This window comes from Agelaius phoeniceus, assembly GCF_051311805.1.
Source record: "Agelaius phoeniceus isolate bAgePho1 chromosome W unlocalized genomic scaffold, bAgePho1.hap1 SUPER_W_unloc_1, whole genome shotgun sequence".
NCBI lineage: Eukaryota > Metazoa > Chordata > Aves > Passeriformes > Icteridae > Agelaius > Agelaius phoeniceus.
Genome location: NW_027509866.1, coordinates 4,579,284 through 4,601,315, shown reverse-complemented (window position 1 = coordinate 4,601,315; position 22,032 = coordinate 4,579,284). Strand labels below are relative to the sequence as shown.

General features: G+C 53.1%; 1 protein-coding gene across 1 annotated transcript in view; it reads left to right on the top strand.

The window, feature by feature from the left end:
* The window catches only part of LOC143692457 (uncharacterized), a gene marked incomplete at its 5' end in the record, with an annotated part of 208,278 nt that overhangs the window by 178,475 nt on the left and 7,771 nt on the right, over positions 1-22,032 (top strand). Inside the window, 1 exon segment of the mRNA XM_077172690.1 lies at positions 12,303-12,311. Coding sequence (XP_077028805.1) covers positions 12,303-12,311 — 9 coding nt within the window.

Sequence of the window (22,032 nt, the reverse complement as noted above, 5' to 3'; positions counted from 1 at the left end):
GGATCCATGGGGCCGAACCGTGCCATAATGGTGGCTTGATCCCATGGGGTCCAGCAGTGTCACGATGGACCCTTGTTTCCATGGGATCCAGCAATGTCACGATGGCCCCTGGGTTCCAGAAGACCCTGCAGTGTCACAATGGTCCCAATGATTCCATGAGGCCTTGCAGTGTCACAATGGACCTTTGGACCCTGGGGGTTTGCAGTGTCACAATGGTCTCCTTTGGCTCTACAGTGTCACAATGGACCATTGATGACAGGAGGCCCCTCTGTGTCACCCTGGAGCTTTGGTTCCATGCAGCCCTGCAATGTCACAAAGGCCTCTTGGTTTCTCCATGCCCCACAGATCACAATGGTCCCCTTGGTTCTTTGGGGGCTCCATGGGTCACAATGGTCTCACTGGTTCCATGAGGCCTCACTGTGTCACAGTGCTTTGCTTATTCCCTTAGGCCTCATAGTGTCACAATGGTCTCCATGATTCAATAGTGCCCCACAGTATAACAATGGTCTCCTTGGTTCCAGGAGGCAGTGAAGTGTCTTAATGATCTCTCCATGGTTCCATGAGGCCCAGCAATGTCACTGTGGTCTCTTTGATTCCATGAGGCCCCACAGCGCCACCATGGTCCCTTGGTCTCACAGGGCCCCACAGTGTCACAATGGTCCCTTGGTCTCACAGGGCCCCACAGTGTCACAATGGCCCCTTGGTTCCATGGGCCCTGTGCTGCTGCATGCCCCCCTCCCCTTCTCAGGCCGCCCTGCCAGATGAGAAATGCTCCTTGGGGCTCGGCCTTGGCCAACAGCCCCTGGGCTCAGCTCCTCTGCAGCTCATCACAAACACTGTCTGCTCCAGGCACTGCTGCTGCCCAACCAGCTCCTGCTTTCTGCAGGAGCAGCCCTGGGAACTGGTTTTGTTCCCTCAGTGGCACAACATCCCTGTTCTCACCCTGCCAAAGAAAGCTGTTGGTGCCAGTGCGGCCAGGATGAACCATTGCTGGCACTGAAGCCCCTCTCTTGGGGCCCTGCAAACAGCGCTCCAAAAGGAGCCCTTGGAGCTCTCCTGGGCCAGCGACTCCCTCTGAGTGGGGCCTCTCCCAGCCGGGAACTCTCCCGTTTGCTGCACTCGGGGATCCCCAACAACGACGGAGCCTGGGCCGATCCCCCCACTCCTCCAGGCTCAACCCTTCACCTGCTGGGGAGATGCCAAAGGATCCACAGGGAGCATTTCCTGCCCTGAGGGGAATTTCTGCCAGATGCCTTGCACTGACTCTTTGTGTCTGTGTGCACACAGGAGTGCCTGTGCTGGGGAAATGTGGCAGAAATGCTGCTCTCTGAGGGGTTTGAGTGCCCTGGATAGCTGAGTCAGTCAGGCCTTGAGGTAAGGTTAAATCACAAGGTCTAAGTAAAGTGAAATGCTGCTAAGAGTTGTTCTTTTCCTAAGGTATTAATTTCAATTTAATTTATTAGCTAAGTAGAATTGTAAATGTTATTCCTATGTTAAATTGGTAAGTCATATGTTTTAAGTTTGGTTAAATAGTGTTAAGTGCTGTTCTTTTGCTAAATTGTGAAATTCATGGTATCAGTTAAGGTTAAGGTGTAACTTAAGTCCTGTTAAGTTTGAACTCTGTTCAGGTTTTGGGCCATGTTCCTTTCATCCTTGCCCTCACTGTCCTTGTGTCACACAGACACAGGGACCGTTCTCAGTTCATTTCTGGTTTGATTGCCTGGATTTGGTTTGGTTTTGTTGTTGCTTTGTTTCCTTGGTGTGCCTGAATTGTCCAGTCAGGAGCAGAGTGACTCTTGCCAAGGAACTTTGTGCTGCTGTCCCTTAATATTCAATCTGGTTTTTCCTGTTCCTTTGCTGGGGATTTTTTCAGCGCTCTCAAGGCCTTGTTGGTACCAGGGTGAAGGAGCCCTGGCCCAGGCTCTGGCCCTGGGGGACACGGGGACGCTGCCGGGGGGTCCCTGTCCCCCTGTGCCACCCCCAGGGCCCCGGCCCCCCGTCCCCGTGTCAGGCTCTGGGGTCGATCTCGTGGAACATCCTCTGGGGGCGGCTGCAGCGCCAGGGGCGGGGGGACCCGGGGGGACAGGGGACCCCACTGTGCACGAGCAGGGTTGGACTGCTCTGGGGGGAACTGTGAGGGGGGTCGGGGCAGAGTGACCTCCCCAGTGACCTCAAACAGCCCCTGTGATGTCACACAGCCAACTATGAGATGTCACCCTATGATGTGATACAGCTGCTCTGTGATGTCACAGAAGTCTCTGTGATGTCACAGCCTGCTCTATGATATTACACAGCCACCCAGTGATGTCACAAACCCCTCTCTGATGTCACTGAGCTACCCTCTATGATGGCAGAGTCTGCTCTGTGGCCTCACACTATGATGTCACAGACAGCTGTGTGATGTCACAACTCCCTCAGTGATGCCACAAAACCCTCTCTGTGATGTCATACTGCCACTCTGTAATGTCAAAGCACACACTTTGACCTCAAAGCCCCCTCAATGATGTCACACAGCCATGCCATGATGTCACAGCATGCTCTGTGATGTCACAGAATATCCGCTATGATGCTGTAGCTGCTCAATGACCTCACACAAAGAACTCTGTGATGTCATAGCCCAATCTCTGACCTCACACAGCCCACTCTGTGCTGTCACACGGCCCCTTGCTGACATCACAGCTGCTCTGTGCCTCCATGACACAGGCACAGAGGAGCTGCTGTGACACAGCCGCCTCTGGGACATGCCACAGCCCCTGCCAGTGCTGAGCCCCTGGGAGCTCTGTCTGTGCCCTGCTGGTGTCCCTGAGGGGCCCTGGCAGTGCCCCAGCCCTGCTGGGCTGTGCACAGGAGCTGCTCCTGGCCAGAGCTGTCTCTCTGCAGCTCTGCTGCCCTTGCCAGGAGCTGCCTCTGGGCCAGGAGCCCAGCCCAGCTCAGCAGCACAGACACAGCACAAGGACTTTAATGACCCTCTGGGGCTTTGGTGCTCTTTGTGTCTGCCATGGCCAAAGTGCTGCCCAAGTTGGCTCTGGCAGGGCTGTCTTGCCGCTGCTGCCCATCCCTGTGCCCTGTGCAGCCCAGGCTGTCCTACGGTGTCCCTGCCCTGCGCCTCTGTCCCTGCAGGCTGTCGGCATCCCCCGGCTGCCCCACCTGGCTGGCCCCTTCCTTTGCTGACAGCTCTGCCTCCTGCCTGCCTCTGCCTGCCCACACAAGGCCTTGGGCTGCTCCAGGCTCCTGCTGGGGGACATGCTGCACCACAGCCCTGCCCTGGCAGGGAAATTCCTTTCTCCTGGTTTCCAGTCTGGACCTCCCCAGGTGCCTTTGGAATTAATTCTTTCTTTCTCTGGCTGTTTTCTACTATGTCAAAAGGATCCACCATCTCTGAAACCACTCTTCAGTCCCTCCCAGGGCTCTCCTCCGATGTCCTCAGTCTCCACCCCACTAAGCACAGAGCTCTTGTGTCCCTATAGAGTGCTCAAGTGCTTGAGGCCAAGAGCACCTGGACAAGAGGGACAGTTCTTTTCTATAGGAAGGAAACCACAGAACCCCAGGGTTTGATGGTAGATGAGAAGCAGTCACCAGAGGCCAAGGCCAGCAAGACCTGTCTGTCCTTGCAGCTTTTGTCTGAAAGCAGCCTTTGGATATAAGGGGAGTTTTGGATGTGGAATTCCATTTCAGCCACGGGTTCCTGGACTGGAATGACAGTTCTCCATAAGAAGGAAAGGACAGAGCCCCAGTGTTCCAAAGGCTGATTAGAGGCAACCCCAAGGAGGCCAAGGCAGCCAGATCTGTTGTCAGGGAAGAATCCTTGGAGAGACAGAATTTGGGAGGCCAAACCCCACTTTTGTCTATTGGGCTTTGGACAAGAAGGACAGTTCTTTTCCATAGGAAGGAAAGTGCAGAACCCCAGTGCTTCAAAGGGAGATGTGAGCTGGCCATTAGCAAGCCGAGGGAACCTAGATAGTCCTGAAAGCTTTTGTCTGGAGCTCTCCTTGGATTTAAGGAATTCTGGAGGTGAATTCTCAGTTTTGGCCATGGATGCCTGGTCTTGAAAGATGTTTTTTCCTATGAGGAGAAAAGCACAGGCCCCCAGTGTTTTGAAGGCAGATGAGAGGTGGCCCCCAAGAGGCCAAGGCCAGCCAGAGCTGTCTGTCCCTCCAGGTGACCAATGGGAATAATCCTTGGATATAATCAAATTTGGGGGAGGAATCCCAATTTCAGCCATGAACCCCTGGAGGAGAAGGACAATTCTTTCCCACAGGAAAGAAAGCACAGAACTCCAAGGTTTCAGGGGCTGATGAGAAGCAACCCTCAATATGCCAAGGTCAGCTGGACCAGTCAGGCAGCCCCCAGGAGGCCCAGCCAGCCAGACCTGTTCCATGTTCTTGGATTCTTGGGGCCCTCCAGCATCACAATGGCCCCTTGGTTCCATGAGGCTCTGTAGGATCACAACAGATGTTTGTTTCCATGAGGCCCAGCGATATAACAATGGTCTCCTTGGCTCCACAGTGGCACAATGGCCCCTTGCTTCCATGAGGCCTTGCAGTGTCCATGAGGCCTTGCTTGTTTCCATGGGACTGTGCAATGCCACATGGGCCCCTTGGTTCCATGAGGTCGCAGAGTCTCAAAATGGCCCCTTGGTTCTTTTGGGTTCCTGAGGATCACAATGGCCCCTTGGTTCCACCAGGCCTGGATGTGTTACACTGGCCCCTTGCTTCCATGGGGACCTGCAGTGTCACAATGGTCCCTTGCTTCCATGAAACCTTGCAGTTTCACAGTGGCTGCCTTGGTTCTATGAGGCCCTGTGGTGTCACAATGGCCCCTTGGTTCCATGGGGACTCAGAGTGCCAGAATGGTCTCATTGGTTCCATGAAGCCCCTCAGTGTCACAATGGTCTCTTTTGGTTCCACAGTATCACAATGGCACCTTGGTTGTGTAAAGCCCTGAAGTAAAGAATGGCCCCTTGGTTCCATTGGGCTCCTCACTGCCACACGAGTTCTCAGTTCCACGGAGCCCTGCAGGGTCACAGTGCTCTCCTTGGTTCCATGGTGCCACACAGGGTCACAAGGGCCCCTCAGCTCTACAAGACCCATAGTGTCACAATGGCCCCTTGCTCCCATGAGGCCGTGCCATGTCACAATGGTCTCATTGGTTCCACGAGGCCCTGCAGCTCCACAATGGCCCTTGAAGTGTCACAATAGTCTCAGCAGGTTCCCCGACTGGATCACAATGGCCTCCTTGGTTCCATGATGCCCCATAGTGTAACAATAGTATCCTTGGTTTCACAGTTAGAATGGTCCCATGGTCTCATGGAGCCCCACAGGGTCACTGTGATCCCCTTGATTCCATGAGGCCCTGCTGTGCTACAATGGCTCCTTGGTTCTATGAGGCCCTGTGGTGTCACAATGGCCCCTTGGTTCCAGTGGGTCCCTAAGTGTCATATCAGTCTCCTTGGTTCTATGAGGCCCCACAGTGTCACAATGGACTTTTTGTTCCATGAGCTTTTGTACTGCCAAAACCAGACAACAACAGTCTCCTTGGTTCCATGGTGTCACACTAGACCTTGGTTCCATGGGTACTCACAATGTCAGAAGGGGCTCCTTGGTTCCATGAGGCCCTGCAGAGCCCCTTGATTCAATGAGGCCTCAAAGTGTCATCATGGCCTCCAGGATGTCATGAGGCCCTGCAGTGTCATAATGGAACTTTGGTTCCAGGTGTTCCAGCACTGTTCCACGAATCCTTACTTCCACGGGGCCCTGTAGTGTCACAATGGACTCCTTGGTGCCACACAGTGTGACAACTGCCCCTTGGCCTGCCAACGCTCCATGGTACCACAATGATTCCTTGCTTCCAAGAGGCCTTGTAGTGTCACAATGGGCCCTTGTTTCAATGAGGCCTTTGGTGTCACTATGGTCTCCATGATTCCATAAGGCCTCATAGTGTCACAACAGACCATTGGTTTCACTGAGACCCGCAGTGTCACTGTGGTCCCCTTGGCTCCACAAGGTCCAGCTGTGTCACAATGGACCTTTGGTTCCATGATGCCCCAGAGTGTCACAATGGTATCCTTGGTTCCTTGGACCCTTCATCCCATGGAGACCCCCAAGGTTCACTGTAGTCCCCTTGATTCCTTGAGGCCGTGCCATTCTATAATGGTCCTTTGATTCCAGTGGGTCCCAAAGTGTCAGAACAGTCTCCATTGTTCCATGAGGCCCCACAAAGTCACTGTGGTCCCCTTGGTTCCACCGGCCCCACAGTGTAAAAATGAACTCTCGGTTCCATGAGGTTTCTCAATCCCAATGGCCTCCTTGGATCTGCAGTGTCACAGTAGCCCCTTGGCTCCATGTGGCCACACTGTGTCACAATGGCTCATGATTCCATGAGGCCACAGAGTTTAACAACGGACCCTTGGTTCCATAAGGCCTTGCTGTGTCACAATGGATTTCTGGTTCCATGAGCTTTCACACGGCCAACAGCAGTCTCCTTGGTTCTGCAGGGTCACCATGGACCATTTGTTCCATGAGGTTCCATAGCAGAACACGGTCACCTTGGTTCCGTGAGGTTCTGCAGTGTCACAATGGACCCATGGTTCTACCAGGCCTTGCTGTGTCGGAATGGCCCCATGGTTCCCAGAGGTTTTTCAGTGTCACAATGGTCTCCTTGAATGTACAGTTTCACAATGGGCCATTTTTTCAATGTGGCCCCAATGTGCCAAAATGGATTTTGGTTCCATGGGGTTCCATGCTGTCACAATGGACCCTTTATTCCATGGGTTTGCTCAGTGTCACAGCTGAATCCTTGGTTCTGTGAGGCCTCACCACTATCAAAGCCAAAATATCAGAATAGGACTCATTAACACTAAATTGCTGTTTAAGAGGGTATCATTTATTCAGGCCTGAGATCTAGTTTGGGATAACTCCTAACCCTATGTGGATGTGTAATTCTACCAGCGTCACTAAATGTGTATTACAATTTACCCATTACCATAAAATCCACCCCAAGTTCCCAGTTTCAGTCCTTCTTTTTTCTGCCATTACATTCTCGAGCTAGATGTCTTCTTGTCTTCCAACCATCCTTGCTGGGAAAGCAGCCCCTGCATGGCTTGTTCCTGTGCTGAAAGTTCACAGGCACAGTAAAAATGGAATGAACCCTTTTGGTATCAGCCCAAGGCTTTGTGTGGGCAGACAGGGGCAGGCAGGAGGCAGAGCTGTCAGCAAAGGAAGGGCCCAGCCAGGTGGGGCAGCCGGGGGATGCCCACAGCCTGCAGGGACAGAGGCGCAGGGCAGGGACACCGTAGGACAGCCTGGGCTGCACAGGGCACAGGGATGGGCAGCAGCGGCAAGACAGCCCTGCCAGAGCCAACTTGGGCAGCACTTTGGCCATGGCAGACACAAAGAGCACCAAAGCCCCAGAGGGTCATTAAAGTCCTTGTGCTGTGTCTGTGCTGCTGAGCTGGGCCGGGCTCCTGGCCCAGAGGCAGCTCCTGGCAAGGGCAGCAGAGCTGCAGAGAGACAGCTCTGGCCAGGAGCAGCTCCTGTGCACAGCCCAGCAGGGCTGGGGCACTGCCAGGGCCCCTCAGGGACACCAGCAGGGCACAGACAGAGCTCCCAGGGGCTCAGCACTGGCAGGGGCTGTGGCATGTCCCAGAGGCGGCTGTGTCACAGCAGCTCCTCTGTGCCTGTGTCATGGAGGCACAGAGCAGCTGTGATGTCAGCAAGGGGCCATGTGACAGCACAGAATGGGCTGTGTGAGGTCACAGACTGGGCTATGACAAGACAGAGTTCTTTGTGTGAGGTCACTGAGAAGCTAGAGCATCATAGAGGGAACTGTATGACATCATAGAGGGGTTCTGTGACATCACAGAGCAGGCTGTTACATCATGGCATGGCTGTATGGCATCATAGAGCTGGCTGTGAGGTCAGAGTGTATACTGTGACCTTACAAAGTGGCAATATGACATCACAGAGAGGGTTTTGTGATATCATTGAGGGGTTTGTGACATCACACATCTGTCTGTGACATCACAGAGTACGGTGTGAGGCCATAGAGCAGATCCTGAATTCATAGAGGGTGGCTCTGTGACATCAGAGAGAGCATTGTGACATCACTGGCCAGCTGTGTAACATCATAGAGCAGGCTATGACATCACAGTACAGATTGTGACATCACAGGGTGACTTTCTGACATCACAGAGTCTTCTGCGACATCACAGTGCAGCTGCATGACATTCCAGGGTGACATCCCAGATTTGGTTCTGTGACATCACAGGTTGCTGTGTGAGGTCACTGGGGAGGTCACTCTGCCCCGGCCCCCCTCACAGTTCCCCCCAGAGCAGTCCAACCCTGCTCGTGCACAGCGGGGTCCCCTGTCCCCCCGGGTCCCCCCGCCCCCGGCGCCGCAGCCTCCCCCAGGGGATGTTCCACGAGATCGACCCCAGAGCCTGACACGGGGACGGGGGGCCGGGGCCCTGGGGGTGGCACAGGGGGACAGGGACCCCCCGGCAGCGTCCCCGTGTTCCCCAGGGCCAGAGCCTGGGCCAGGGCTCCTTCACCCTGGTACCAACGAGGCCTTGAGAGTGCTGAAAAAAAACCCCCGCAAGGGATCAGCAAAAACCAGATTGAATATTAAGGGACAGCAGCACAAAGTTCCTTGGCAAGAGTCACTCTGCTCCTGACTGGACACTTCAGGCACACCAAGGAAACAAAGCAACAACAAAACCAATTAATGTCTGGACAATCAAACCAGAAATGAGCCGAGAACTGTCCCTGTGTCTGTGTGTGTGACACAAGGACAGCGAGGGCAAGGATAAAAGGAATATGGCCCAAAAGCTGAACAGAGTTCAAACTTAACAGGACTTAACTTACACTTTAACCTTAACTGATACCTTCAACTTGACAATTTAGCAAAAGAACAGCACTTAACTTTAACACCGGCCGGGGGTTTATTTACAGATGCGAACGAGATGGGGGTGCTATGGAAAGTGTCTCGAGCTGTTTCTTTTTTCAGCATCAGTCTCATTACATGATTATGATAATGGGAAGATGCTAGCAGCTCACAATCCAGGCAGCAGGCCAGAAAACTTCATGTTACAACATACTTTATAAGCTTCTTGACCAATCACACAAAGCAAAAGCATATTGAGAGTAGTTCTATCCAATCACCATAAGCACACATACCTTTGGTTAAAACAATGCTTGCTTATTTAGAATACAATACCCGTTTGTAAGAGACAACGCATAGAGCTCCATTACTAAGCTTTAACCTTCCTAATATCTTGCTAGATAAACTTTCTGCAACTTAGAGAGCTATTCAGACAAGCATTAATACATAGGCTATTGTTCTATTTGCCCTTGCCTTTTCTACAGTTTAAATAATTTTTCTGCTGACCTATCTCATGACTATTGCTTTAGCACTGTTCACAATTCTGCTGTATCTGAGGCCTGCCTTTTGCAGCTTTCCTAGAACCCTCTAATTTTATGGATTCCCACAAACAGTATTTAACCTAACTTACACACTACGACTTAATGATTTAATGGTAGAATAACGTTAAAAAATATTCAACTTAACTTATATCATATGAAATGTTACTTGGCAAAAAAAAGCTCTTAATAGCTTTTAACTTATTCCTCATGATGTAATCTTACTTACAGGCCTGAGCGACTCAGCTATGCAAGGCTCTCAAACCCCTCAGAGAGCAGCATTTCTGCCACATTTCCCCAGCACAGGCACTCCTGTGTGCACACAGACACAAAGAGTCACCTCCAAATATCCTATATCCAAAGACTGCTCCCAGATAAAATCTGCAAATCCTGGCAAGTCTGGCTGGCCTTGGACTAGAGAGGCTCTCACCTGCCTTCCAAACACTGGGGGTCTGTGCTTTCCTTCCTGTGGAAAGGAACTGTCCTTCTGGGCCAGGCACACATCGCCAAATTTGGGATTTCACCTCCAACAATGCCTGTTGTGACAGCCTGGAGGAGATTGTTGGCTAAAAACATTTTGTGTGTGGGGGAGAGCAGGGGGTAGGTCCAGCCTTGCCCTGCCCTGGAAGCCCAGCCCTGCCCTGCCCTGGAACCCCAATCCCCCCAGAGCCTCTATCCCAGCCCAGCAGTGGCTGCCAGTCCCTGGCCCAGCACAGGCAATGCTCCACAGCCACCTCTGCAGCCCCAGCCCAGCTCCTGAGGGACCAAATGAGCCCAAGCCCCACCTGGGGGAAGGGCCCAGGGAGACCAAGGGGTATTGAAGGCTGACCACAAGGCAAGCACACATCTTGACCCTGGATCCTCTTGGAATTTCCATCTGAACAGTGCTGGAATCCAGGAGTTGGAAGCTCTGTGTGTGTGCTTCTCTGAATCTTATTTGTCTTTCTATCTCTTTGAGAGAGAGAAAGAAAAATACTTCTTCTATTTTTGTCCTCTTGCAAATTTTGATTAACATGAAATTGCACAGGCTTAGAGTTTGTGAAGTTGAACGGGCCAAATTAATGCTTTGAGAAGTGTTGTTTTGTTGATTGAATGTCCTATTAAACCTTTTGCGAAAATTTATTTGATTTTCTAAAGTTGCCAGTAAATGCTGCTGTGTTGTTTTGAGCTCCTGAGAATTTCTTGTCAGTATTTCTCCAGTGTTTTCAACTCAGGGTACACAAACAATTTTAATTCCTTTTAAATGTCTCCCTGAGAGAGTTGTTTGGGAGATGGGAGTCAGGGCTTGTGTGTCCTGCTTGGCCCAGCCCAGGCAGGGCTTTCCCAGCCACATTCCACACTCCATTGCCCAGCTGGAGCCTCTGGTGCCTCTGAGTTGTGCTGCCCCAGCCCCAGGGACGCTCTCCTTGTCTGCCCATTCCCCCACGGTCTCTGGGCAGGGATGGCCTCAGTGGGGGCTGCTGACATCCTCAGCAACTTGGAGGCTGCTGCTGAATTTTCCTGCTCCAGAGGCTTGTTCAGCCTTCAGCTCTTCAGTGCAGGAATTTAGTGTCCCAGGGCTCATTAACATTTATAACACCTGAACAAGCCAAGCCTCTGGGAATCATTTGATTTTAATTTTCAAATCCTTTGTGGTTAAGTAGATCTCAGTAGTGTATTGAAACTGAATACATGATATTTAAAAAGACAGTGAGAAAACATTTTTTAGGTCCTGTTTAGGTTTTTTTTTCCCTGTTAATACAATGATATGCACAATCTCCAATTGACATTGAATCCAGGTACCTCCTCATGCAGTTGGAATAGATATGAAAATCAAGACCCTTCATGGCTGACAATCAATCAGACTCTGTCCCTACCCCCACCCCACCATTTCCCCCATCCAAGCCCTGGCACTCAGAGCAGCCTTGTGCAAATCTGAGCTCCCTCCAGCCCAGGCTGCACCTGCAGCTTTCAGCTCCTTGGCTCCAACTCCCACCTGCTTTCCTTGCAGAAGGAGCTGCCCGTGACACAGAGGGATGTTCATTTCTTGTCAGCCAACAAAGCCAAGAGAAGGCATAGCTCCATCAAATGCCAAAGTCATTCCTCTGCTGGTTATTAAATCCACTTTGCACAGCAGCCAGTCTCAGAGCAATGGAAAACACCTTCTGTGCCCAGCACAGATCCCAAGGTCCCCCCAAACCCTCCCTGCCCCGATTCTGCCCAGATTTGCTCTTTGCACACACGAGTCACAGGCTGAAGTCAGGAGCTCCCTCCATGCCCAGAGGGAGGAAAAGAGAGAAAGGGGATGAAGAGCTCTCCTGTGCAGAGCCAAGGTCCAAGTGCAGCCCCTGCACTTGTGGGAACCACAACTCATCAGGTTTGTGTCCTTTGGGCTCAGGGCCTGGTGACACTCAGAGGCACAGAAAGGTTTCTTGCCAACAAATAGAAGATGAACATTTGAAGAGTTTAGTAACCATCACAGCTCTTCCCTCAGCTCTCTGGGATGCCCAGCAGCATCTGACATGTCCACCATCCCCAAGGGATTTCTTACAGGAACAGTTTTAGACAGAGACATGAGCAAAGGTAATTCTCTGATACATATAAACACAATTAGGATGTTTATATGTAATGTGGAGTTGTATATATAATATGTGAAGTTCAAATATATACCACTAATGTCGTATATATTTGAACTTCAGAAAGATGGCAACTAGCTGAAGCTCAAAGCATGAAACCAGTCATTTGAGAGGCACTTGAATGACCAGAGAGCATCTGGATGAGAAAATCTGGGAGTGATGGAAAGGACATAGATCCAGTTGCTCTAAATGAAGAGATATTCTTAGACATGGCCATTTAAAAAGGAGAGCAAGAAACACATGAAGTAGGTGGGGTCATTAAATATTAGAGTGAATGTCAGTGGCAAAGGTAGAGGGGAAGATCAATATTTCTTCTCCTGTCATCAGCACACTTCCAGGAAATTCCCATTCCTGGTGGGAAAACTTAGCCATTTCTTAAAAGGACTCATATGACCCAGGTAATAAAGATTTGCTTGTATATTATGAAACTAACAGGTACAAAAACCTGTGCCTCTTTCCAGGCAGATATCAGTTGTGTGCCCATGAACAGGCAGTGCCACTTGTGCCCTGAGGTGCCCAGCTGGGATTGGATCTCTCTGAGAGCACCTGAGGGAGAGCAGAGCACCTTGCAAGCTGCAGGTCCCTGACAGCCCCGCAGGGCTCATGTCCCATCAACATCTGCTCTGCTCCAGTCTGAAACAGGGCCCAGCATGGTGCTGGGATCATCAGAGAGCTGAGGTGTGTGCTGGAATTCAATGGCCTCCCCATCCCGCAGCAGCCCTGCATTTCCCTGCTGCAGCCTTGGTCTCCAGCCCAGCCATGGAGGCTCTTTGGGCTCTGGAGTGTTGCTGCAGCCCCCAAGGGCAGCTGAGCTCTGCCTTTGGCACAGTCAGGCCTGGCCAGCGCAGGCCATGCTCAGCAATTGCTTGTGTGTGCCTGGCCTTGCTGTCAGCCCCGGCAGCGGCTGCGTGGCCCCTTTGTGGCCCTGTGCTGGCCCAGCCATGGTGGCCCAGCCCCTGTGCAGGCCCAGCCCAGGCCAGGAGCATTGCGGCTGGGAACGGCCCCTGTGCCGTGGTGCCCACAGCAGCCTTGGGGCTCTGTGCCCCATGGCCTCCCTGCTGGGCAGCCTCTGCCAGCTCCTGCAGAGCCCTGGCACCTGTGGGGCTGCACAGACAGCCCTGCCCCGGGCTCTGCCGGCCTCTGGGCCAGCAGAGAGGCAGCCAGGGCTGGCCATGGCCGGGAACAGGCCCTGAGCCCCGCAGGAGGATGGAGCTGGGCCACAGCCAAACTCAGCCCAGGCCAAAGCTGGGCTCAGCAGCCAGGGCTGCCAATGCATGGGCACAGAGGCTGGCGCTGACAAATGTCCTGGGCCCCCTCCCTGCTCTGTCCGTGCCACCCAGGGCACAGAGCAGCCTCCTCTCTGGGCCACTTGCCTGTTTGCAATGCCTTGCACAGGCGCTGGCCCTGCCCCACAAGGCCTGGCCTGAGTCCTGCCCCTGCACGCTCAGCCAGGCTGAGATGGACACTGATGGTTTCTGGGCCAGGCTCTCGGAGCCCAGCCCAGCTCCCTGCAAGCTCTGCCAGCTGCCCTGAGCTCTGGGCAGCACCAAGGGCCTCTCTGAGCCCAGCCCAGCCCAGCCGGCTCTGGCCCCACAGCTCTGCTCAGGCCAGGCTGCTCTGGCCACTGGCCCCACGGCCTCAGCCCCTGCCAAGGGCACAGCAGCAGCTGCAGCTGCCACAGGACTCAGCCCCAGCCATTGGGGAAGGTGCTTGGCCAAGGCCAAAGGAGGCTCCCTGGCTGCCCTGCTCCCCTGGGGCTGAGGTGCTGAGAGCTCTGCAGCCCCTGCTGCCATCCCATCTGCCCAGGGCAGCACAAGAGCCCCGGCCTTGGGGCCCTCAAGAGCTGCTCCTGCTCCAGGCCCAGGGCCCATGCCAAAGCTGGGACAGCAGCCACAAAGCTGTGCCCATTTCTGTTCATTGCTGCTCTGATAGGGATGGATCCTCAGCCACTTGAAGGGTAATCATGAATGTTACAACTCTTGAGGCCTCTTCTTTCTTGCGCTTTTCAGTTCAGGAATTCAGTGAGAAAAGCTCACAAAAAATTGTTCAAAACACCTGAACGAAAAAAGTCCTTGGGAATAATTCAAATTTTCAGTTATTCTGTGGCTAATTAGACAGATTTCAGAATTGTACTCAAAGTGCATATACTGGTTTGAAAAAAATGCAGAGAGACCTGTTTTGACCTGTTTTCTTTTCCTGTTTATTGATTGATTATCAGAAATATCCACTTGATATTGATCTCCAGCACCTCCTAATGCTGTCCGAACAGACATGAAAATCAAGACCCTTCATGGCTGACAATAACACTTTGTCCCAACCCCATCCACACCATTTCCCCTATCCAGCCCCTGGCACTCCTATGGATCAGGAATGGTGTGGCCAGCAGGAGCAGGGCAGGGATTCTTCCCCTGTGCTGGGCACTGGTTGGGCAGCACCTTGAGTGCTGTGTCCAGTTCTGGGCCCCCAAATTTAGGTAGGACATGAAGGGGCTGGAGTGTGTCCAGAGAAGGGCAACAAGGCTGGGGAGGGGTCTGGAGCACAAGTCCTGTGAGGGAGCAGCAGAGGCAGCTGGGGTTGTTTATCCTGGAGAAGAGGAAGCTCAGGGAACAGAAGGCGGTGTCAGGGCATAGGTTGGACTTGATGATCTCCAAGGTCTTTTCAGAACTTGCTGAATCTGGGATTCCCTGAAACCACTCTTGGAGCAGTTGCAGGATGAACCCTGGGCCTCCTCTTCAGCAGCTCCAGCAGCCCAGGTCCCTCAGCTTCTCCTGGCAGCCCCAAAGCCCATCCTGTCAGTCCTGCAGAGCCTCTGCAGCTCCTCCTCACTGCCCAGAACAGGGAGCCCCAGAGTCAGACACAGCAGCCCAGATGTGCCCCCCTGGCCTGGGGTGCCTCTGGCAAGGGAGCAGCAGCAGGCACTGCAGGAGCCTGCAGACAATTCCTGCAGCACTTGTAGGATGATCCTGCTGCCCAAGGGACGTTCCCATGGGGCCAAGTCAGGAACTGCAATGGGGAGTGGGGCCAGAGAGGAAAGGGCAACCAGGGATGGGCTGTTTGCACGGGAGGGAATAGGGATGGGCAACAGGAAGAAATTTCTTCCATGAAGAGTAAAGAAAGCAAAGGTGCAGCCAAGGAAATGCCCAGGGCAGTTTGGGGGTGGCTGCCAGGCAGCCCTGGCTCTGAGAAACAACGTCTGCAGTGGCACAGGAAACTCCCAGCTGATGGGAACAAACTTTCTGGCTGAGTGCAGAGGCCAGGACAAAGCTGAGTGGTTTCCCTGGTGTCCCCCAGGCCTTGCTGGCCCCAGGGGCTGATGGCATTTGTGCTCCCTCAGGTTCATGTCCCCACAGCAACAGCATGGGGGTGCTGGCCCTGCTGTGTGCAATGCAAACAGGGGCTGCTGAGGCAGTGCTGTCGTGTCTGTGCCTGCAAGGATGGGGCACCTGTGTGAGCTGGGGGAGAGGCCAGGGCTGCAGAGGGGGGATGTTGTTGGCAGCTGCATGAGGACGCTCTGGGACGCTGCCCTGGGCTGTGCAGCACACTGGGCATGGATCAGCCCCTGCTCTGCTGCTCCTTCCCATCTGCCCCAGGGCCCTTGCAGAGCCCCAGCCATGCTGTTTGCCCCCAGCCTGCCCACGGCCAGCCTGGGGCTGCTCACGGGGGTTTCTGTGCTGCTGAGCATTGGCCTGGCCGTGTTCTTGAGAGAGCCTGGGCAAGGAGCCTGGAGCCCCCAGGGCCTGGCCTGAGGCGTCAGCGCTGCCCCAGCAGTGCCCATGGCCTGTCCCTGCTGCAGCCCCGGCACTGCCACCCCCAGGGCTGTGCCCGGCCCCGAGAGCACTCAGGCCCTGCAGCAACACCAGGGCCACCAGGGCAGCGGGGCAGGGCCACGGCAGCAGCACTGGCAACACCAAGTGCTGCTGCTGCTGCTGCTGCTGCTGGGCACAGCTGCTGGGCCAGCACTGATCTGCCCCAGCTCTGCACACAGACATTGCTGCTGCAGCTCCAGAGAAGGCAACAAAAGGGCATCTCTGCAGAAAACTTTGCTGGGACATCCTTTAGTTCCTTTAAAGCCACCAAGAGTGCAGCCCCTCATTGACACAGTCTGTGGCCACAGGGAAGGTGGAGAGAAACAAAATGAGAAATGGTTCAAAAATGACATTTCTTTGTAGACAATATGAAAAAAAGTAACACAAAGAAACAGAACCTCCAGAAGGAAACCAACAAGAAGTATCAAAGATGACTTTTATTGCAAGAGATTTGTAGAAATTGCCTAGGAGTTTACTGTTTCTGAAACCATCCAGTCATCAGTCTCCACACTGCAGCCTTGAGCTCCTGGTTCCTCAGGCTGTAGATGAGGGGGTTCAGGGCTGGAGGTACCACTGAGTACAGAACTGACAGGGCCAGATCCAGGGATTGGGAGGACATGGATGGGGGCTTCAGGTAGGTCAAAAATGAGGTGCTGACAAAGAGGGAGACCACAGCCAGGTGAGGGAGGCAGGTGGAAAAGGCTTTGTGCCGTCCCTGCTCAGAGGGGATCCTCAGCACAGCCCTGAAAATCTGCACATAGGAGAAAACTATGAACACAAAACAGCCAAATGAAAACAAAAGACTAACCACAATGAGCCCAAGTTCCCTGAGGTAGGAATTTGAACAGGATAGCTTGAGGATCTGTGGCACCTCACAGAAGAACTGGCCCAGGGCATTGCCATGGCACAGGGGCAGGGAAAATGTATTGGCTGTGTGCATGAGAGCATTGAGAAAGGCACTGGCCCAGGCAGCTGCTGCCATGTGGGCACAAGCTCTGCTGCCCAGGAGGGTCCCGTAGTGCAGGGGTTTGCAGATAGACACGTAGCGGTCGTAGCACATCACGGTCAGGAGGAAATACTCTGATCCAAAAAAGAAGAAAACCAGAAAGACCTGTGCAGCACATCCAGTGTAGGAGATGTCCCTGGTGTCCCAGAGGGAATTGTGCATGGCTTTGGGGACAGTGGTGCAGATGGAGCCCAGGTCAGCGAGGGCCAGGTTGAGCAGGAAGAAGAACATGGGCGTGTGCAGGTGGTGGCCGCAGGCTACGGCGCTGATGATGAGGCCGTTGCCCAGGAGGGCAGCCAGGGAGATGCCCAGCAAGAGGCAGAAGTGCAGGAGCTGCAGCTGCCGCGTGTCTGCCAATGCCAGCAGGAGGAAGTGCCTGATGCAGCTGCTGTTGGACATTTGCTGGTGCTGCACATGGGCACCTGTTCATGGAGAAAAGGACAGTGAAGAGTTAGAGGAGATACCTGTAAACAAAATCAAAGCCATTTCCCATACAACTACCCTGGAACGCACACAGATACACTTCTGTTTTTAAGAATTCTGGTGTTTTCTTTAAAGCTTCCCCATACCTCTGCTGGTGTTCTTGAATATCAGAAACCCTCAGCATTTCTACTGACCTTAGGGAATAGAGAGCATGTTCTGAGAGGCAAAGTGATAAGTGGAGAGCTAGTGGACATTGTCTGTCATTCTGACCTGTTCAGAATTTTGCTGGGCTTTAATCTTTGTCAGTTGGAAGGTGATCACCTCCCCATGTTACCCTTTAAAATTCCTCAGGTACAGCTTAGAGCATATCTTTCCACCACAGCCCAGGTCCACATTTGTAGCCAAGGACTCATGTTACTCATTTCACCAACACAGCAGCATTTTTAGTGTCACAACACCTCTGCCTTTCCCCATCAATCTTATGACTCAGAGATGCTCTAGGACAGGTTTGCACCCTGGATTGGAGCTCCCAGCTTGGACTGAAATCTCATGGACACTTCCAAGTGTCCTTCTGATGGCATTGGCTGAAGGGAGATGCAGCTCCTTCCCTGGCTGCACTGACAGCATTGCCCAGAGCCGGGCCCTGGGGACAGCGTCACCCTGAGCCAGCTGTGCCCCTGCCAGAGCCCCCAGGGCCGGGCAGCTGCTCCCAGCCCTGTGCTCTGCAGAGGGAACTGGGCCCGGGGCTGCAGAGCTGCCCCACGGCTCTGCTGCAGCTCTGCCTGCACAGGAGGGGCTGCACGCCTTGGAGCCCCGGCCCTGAGGGCAGAGGCTTGGCTGGGGCACAGGAGGGAGGGGGCTTGTTCAGAGGGAGGGGCTGCACTGCAGGGGCTCCTGTGGGCACCTCTAAACTCTCCCTGCCACAGCATTGCTGGGGTTTGTTTTCTCTCATTGCCTGATCTTCTCTCTGCTTCCTGCAGATTTTCCTCCTGCAGGTGTTTCCCTGTGCCTGATCCCTCCCTGCCAGCACCCACAGACCCCAAATCTCTGTGCACTCTCCTTGGCCCTACAGAACCCTGCCTGTTTGCAGGGCACTGGCTGGGGGCAGGTTCTGTTTGCAGCTTGGAGAAAGGACAGCTCAGACTGAGCCTGATGGCTCCAGCAAAGGTGATGCTGCTGCTGCCCATGGGCAGAGTGGCTGAAAGCACATTATGGGTCTTCTGTGAACCTACTGATCAGTAAAAGTAACAGTTTGGATGTCTCAGGCACTTGACAAAATTAATAACTAATACTTCATACTACCTTTAATATTTAATCCTCCCTTTCTGACATCCTCCAATAGTAGGAAACTGAATACGAAGTCCTAGGAAATTTCCTCATTTTTATCAAAATCATTGTCTTGTAAATATTCTATGACTGATCAGAACCCCTCACCATGTCAGAGCTCCATGAGCATTTCACCTCCCCTGCACCAGAAATACCCAGAGTTGTACTCACAGGCTCTGCAGGCATTGGCATGTTCCAGCTTGAGGAGATGGCTCCAGGAGCTGCATCTGCATTGTCCTGCAGCCAGAGGTTCCTGTGCCAAGGGCTGGCGGTGATTGTGCCCCAGGCACTTCTCAGCCCCTTCCCAGCCCTGACTGATTGAAGCTCTCTGTGCCTCTGTGCTGTGCCCGGGCTGGCTGCAGGCAGTGCCCCAGCCCTGCTGGGCTGGCACAAGAGCTGCTCATCAAGAGAAATGTGCTTTTGAAGCTCTTCTTGGTGAGCAGGAGCTGCCTCTGTGCCAGGAGCCCAGCCCAGCTCAGCAGCACAGACACAGCACAAGGACTTTAATCAGCCTCTGGGCCTTTGTGCTCAGGCCCTGAACATCAGTCCCTGAGAGGGAGCTGAAGAAACCTCTCCAGAACTCCAAGGCAGAATCCAACTCCAAAGTTTCTTGGACTTTTAATGGGTCCCACTGAGGGACACGACTGAGCAAGTGTCCCCAGGCCCCAGGCAGAGCAGAGAACTGCAGGCAGTGATGACAGGTGGGGACAAAGAGAAGCCAAGTCTTGGTGCCCTGGGGCACAGCAGGGTCTGTGCCAGCAAGGGCTGGGAGGAGACACCTTGTCCTGAGGCCCTGGGGCCTCCTGGCACAGCCCCAGCCAGGCTGGGCACTGTCAGCCCCTTGTGCTGCCCTCAGCATCCCCCCCTAGCCCACATCCCAGTGGCCTCAAGGATCTGCTGCAAGGAGTCCCTGGGGAGCCTTGCTCAGCAATGGCCCTGGGGGCTCCTGAATGCTCCCTGCAGGGACTGCAGCTTTTTCAAAGGAGTTGGGGTTTGGCTTTTGCCATGGAGTCTCTGAGAGGTTTGTGCAATCATGGCCTCCAATTATCTGCTGTAATTAGTCCCTGGAGATACTCTGCCTGTTGCAGCATTGATTAGGACTCATTAATACTTCAGGGTACTTAAGTTTATTAAGCTACTTCCTCTTTCCCTTTTGATACAGACTCTATGAGAAAGATTGTGCATTTACAGGTTCCAATTATCTGCTTAATGAGTCTCTGGAGAGCCGTTATCAGTAACAACATTCAGTGGGCTCATTAATGCTTCAAGGTACTTCAGTTATTTGAAGGTACTTGGTGTTTCCCTTTTGATACAGACTTTGTGAGAGGTTTGTGCAATCATGGCCCCAATTATCTGCTTTAATGAGTCCCTGGAGAGCTTTGTACTGACACTCAGTGCTGCTCAGTAATGCTTTGAGATTCTCAAATTTTTTAAGGTAGTTTGGAATTTCCTTTCCACACTGAGACTCTCATAGGTTTTTGGTCCATCCTGGCCTCCAATTGTCTCCTCCAAGGAGTCCATGAGGAGCCTGTGTTGGGGATGGACCTCACTGAGACCCATTCATGCTTTGAGAAACTTTGGGGTTTTCTTCTGGCTTTGACTCCTGGAAAGGTTTGTGCAATCTCCTCTCAGGCCCTGAGGTTCCAGGGCTCAGCTCCAAATGCACCACGGGGCTCATTGGGATGCAGTAAGTCCTGACAAACCATGGCTCTGCCTTGATTTCCCTCTGCTTGAATGCAGTTTATCAGGAATATATCTGGAGTGATTTTTGGTTTGCTAATTTAAGATTTCTCAGCCAATGCATCTATTAGTGCAGTGGGATCAGTGTTGGCTAATTACCATTGCACTCACTGGAATATATTTACTCATTTCCTGCTGTGAGATAGGATTAGGAGAAAGGCAAAGTAGGCTCAAAATTTTAAAAGGGTATATAGAAAAGTTCATTACCAGTAAATAGAAGAAAGAGTAATAAGAATCTGAACACTTCTCCTCTCACTACAGCCTTTTCTTTCTTACTGACAATGCAAGGAGACAAAACCTGAAAGTTTCAGTCAGTTTACACCATCTAGAACAGTCTTTCTTCAGTTCACATAGGGAGAGGAGTCTCTCTTTCATGCTATGGAGACTTCTCCATAAGAAAAAAGTTCTCTCGTGGCTCTCAATTCCCATGAATAGCAGGTGCCCAGAAAATCTTCAATTGTGAAGTCCCTTCCATTTTTCATAGCTTTTCCCACAGCTGTTTTTATGGGCCATGTCAACTTATGGGGTATGAGTTTAAAGATGAGCTGTTCAAGAGCAAAGATTCTCTTCATCTATTTCTAAAATCATCTTCATCTCTGACAACAGAGATCTTCTTCTTCTCTCCCTGAGGGCACAGGATCTCACCACTCTTCTCTCTTCCTCTGTTTAAACTTCTGATGGGATCACAGCTACTTCAACATTTACCTACTTTAGCATGGAGGTTTTTGCTGAACAAGTCATCTCCCCATATTTTCAATTATTTATAGGGAAAAAGAGAGTCTGATATATTAATTACATCCTTCCCCATAGCTTGACAAGAGGATTTCAGCCCCAAGATCAAGGCATCTCCTCGTCCCTTCTATCGGGGACTCAACTTCCCCTTCAGTGACCTGGGTGTCTTCATGTTGCCCCTCTGTGTGCCTGCACTTTGTCCTTTTCTCTCACTGGAGGGAGGATGGAAGCACTGAAAGAGTTCATATCTCACCCGGGGCCTGCAGATGGTTCCGTGCCCCCGGCCGGGCTCGGTGCTTGCGGCCGGAGCTGTTTTACGATGGAGGTTTCTGCAGCGGCTGCGCTGGGGCTGTGTCAGGATGGGCCGCGCTGGGGCAGGGCCAGGATCTCAGCAGCCAGGCCAGAGCACAGCAGCAGCACGGCCGGGGGCCGATGGCTTCTCCTGCCCCTGCCCGGGGCTTGCGGCTGAAGCCCAAGGGTGGCAGAATCTTGGCCGAGCCGGCCCGGCCCGGGGCTGCTCCTGGGGCCCGGCGGATCCCGGCTGGGCCCGGGCTGGCGGCGGGGCAGGGCTCAGCAGGGCCCAGATGTTCCCAACTGCAGCCATGGCCCGGCCCGGCCTCGGCCCCGCGGCCTCCCCTGCCCTGCCCGGCAGCCGATGGGGCCTGGCGGCTCCCTGGGAAGTGGCCCGGCCCCACGGCAGGAGCCGCCCGGCCCGGCCTGGCTGAGACGGGGCCGGGTCAGCCTTGTTACCTCTGTGCCAGCCAGAAGGGAAAGAGACCCTCCCAGGCTTTCCCATCTTTAACATGTGCCTTCACAGAGCCGTGTACAGTGTCCTCAGCGGTTTAACAGATTGTCAATTCTCAAAATTGATTACTGATTGGGTTTTTGTCAGACATGGAAGAAAACTGCTAGCAACTTCTTTTAGGACATCACTTCTGTGATGCAAAACCACCACAACAGCACAGAGC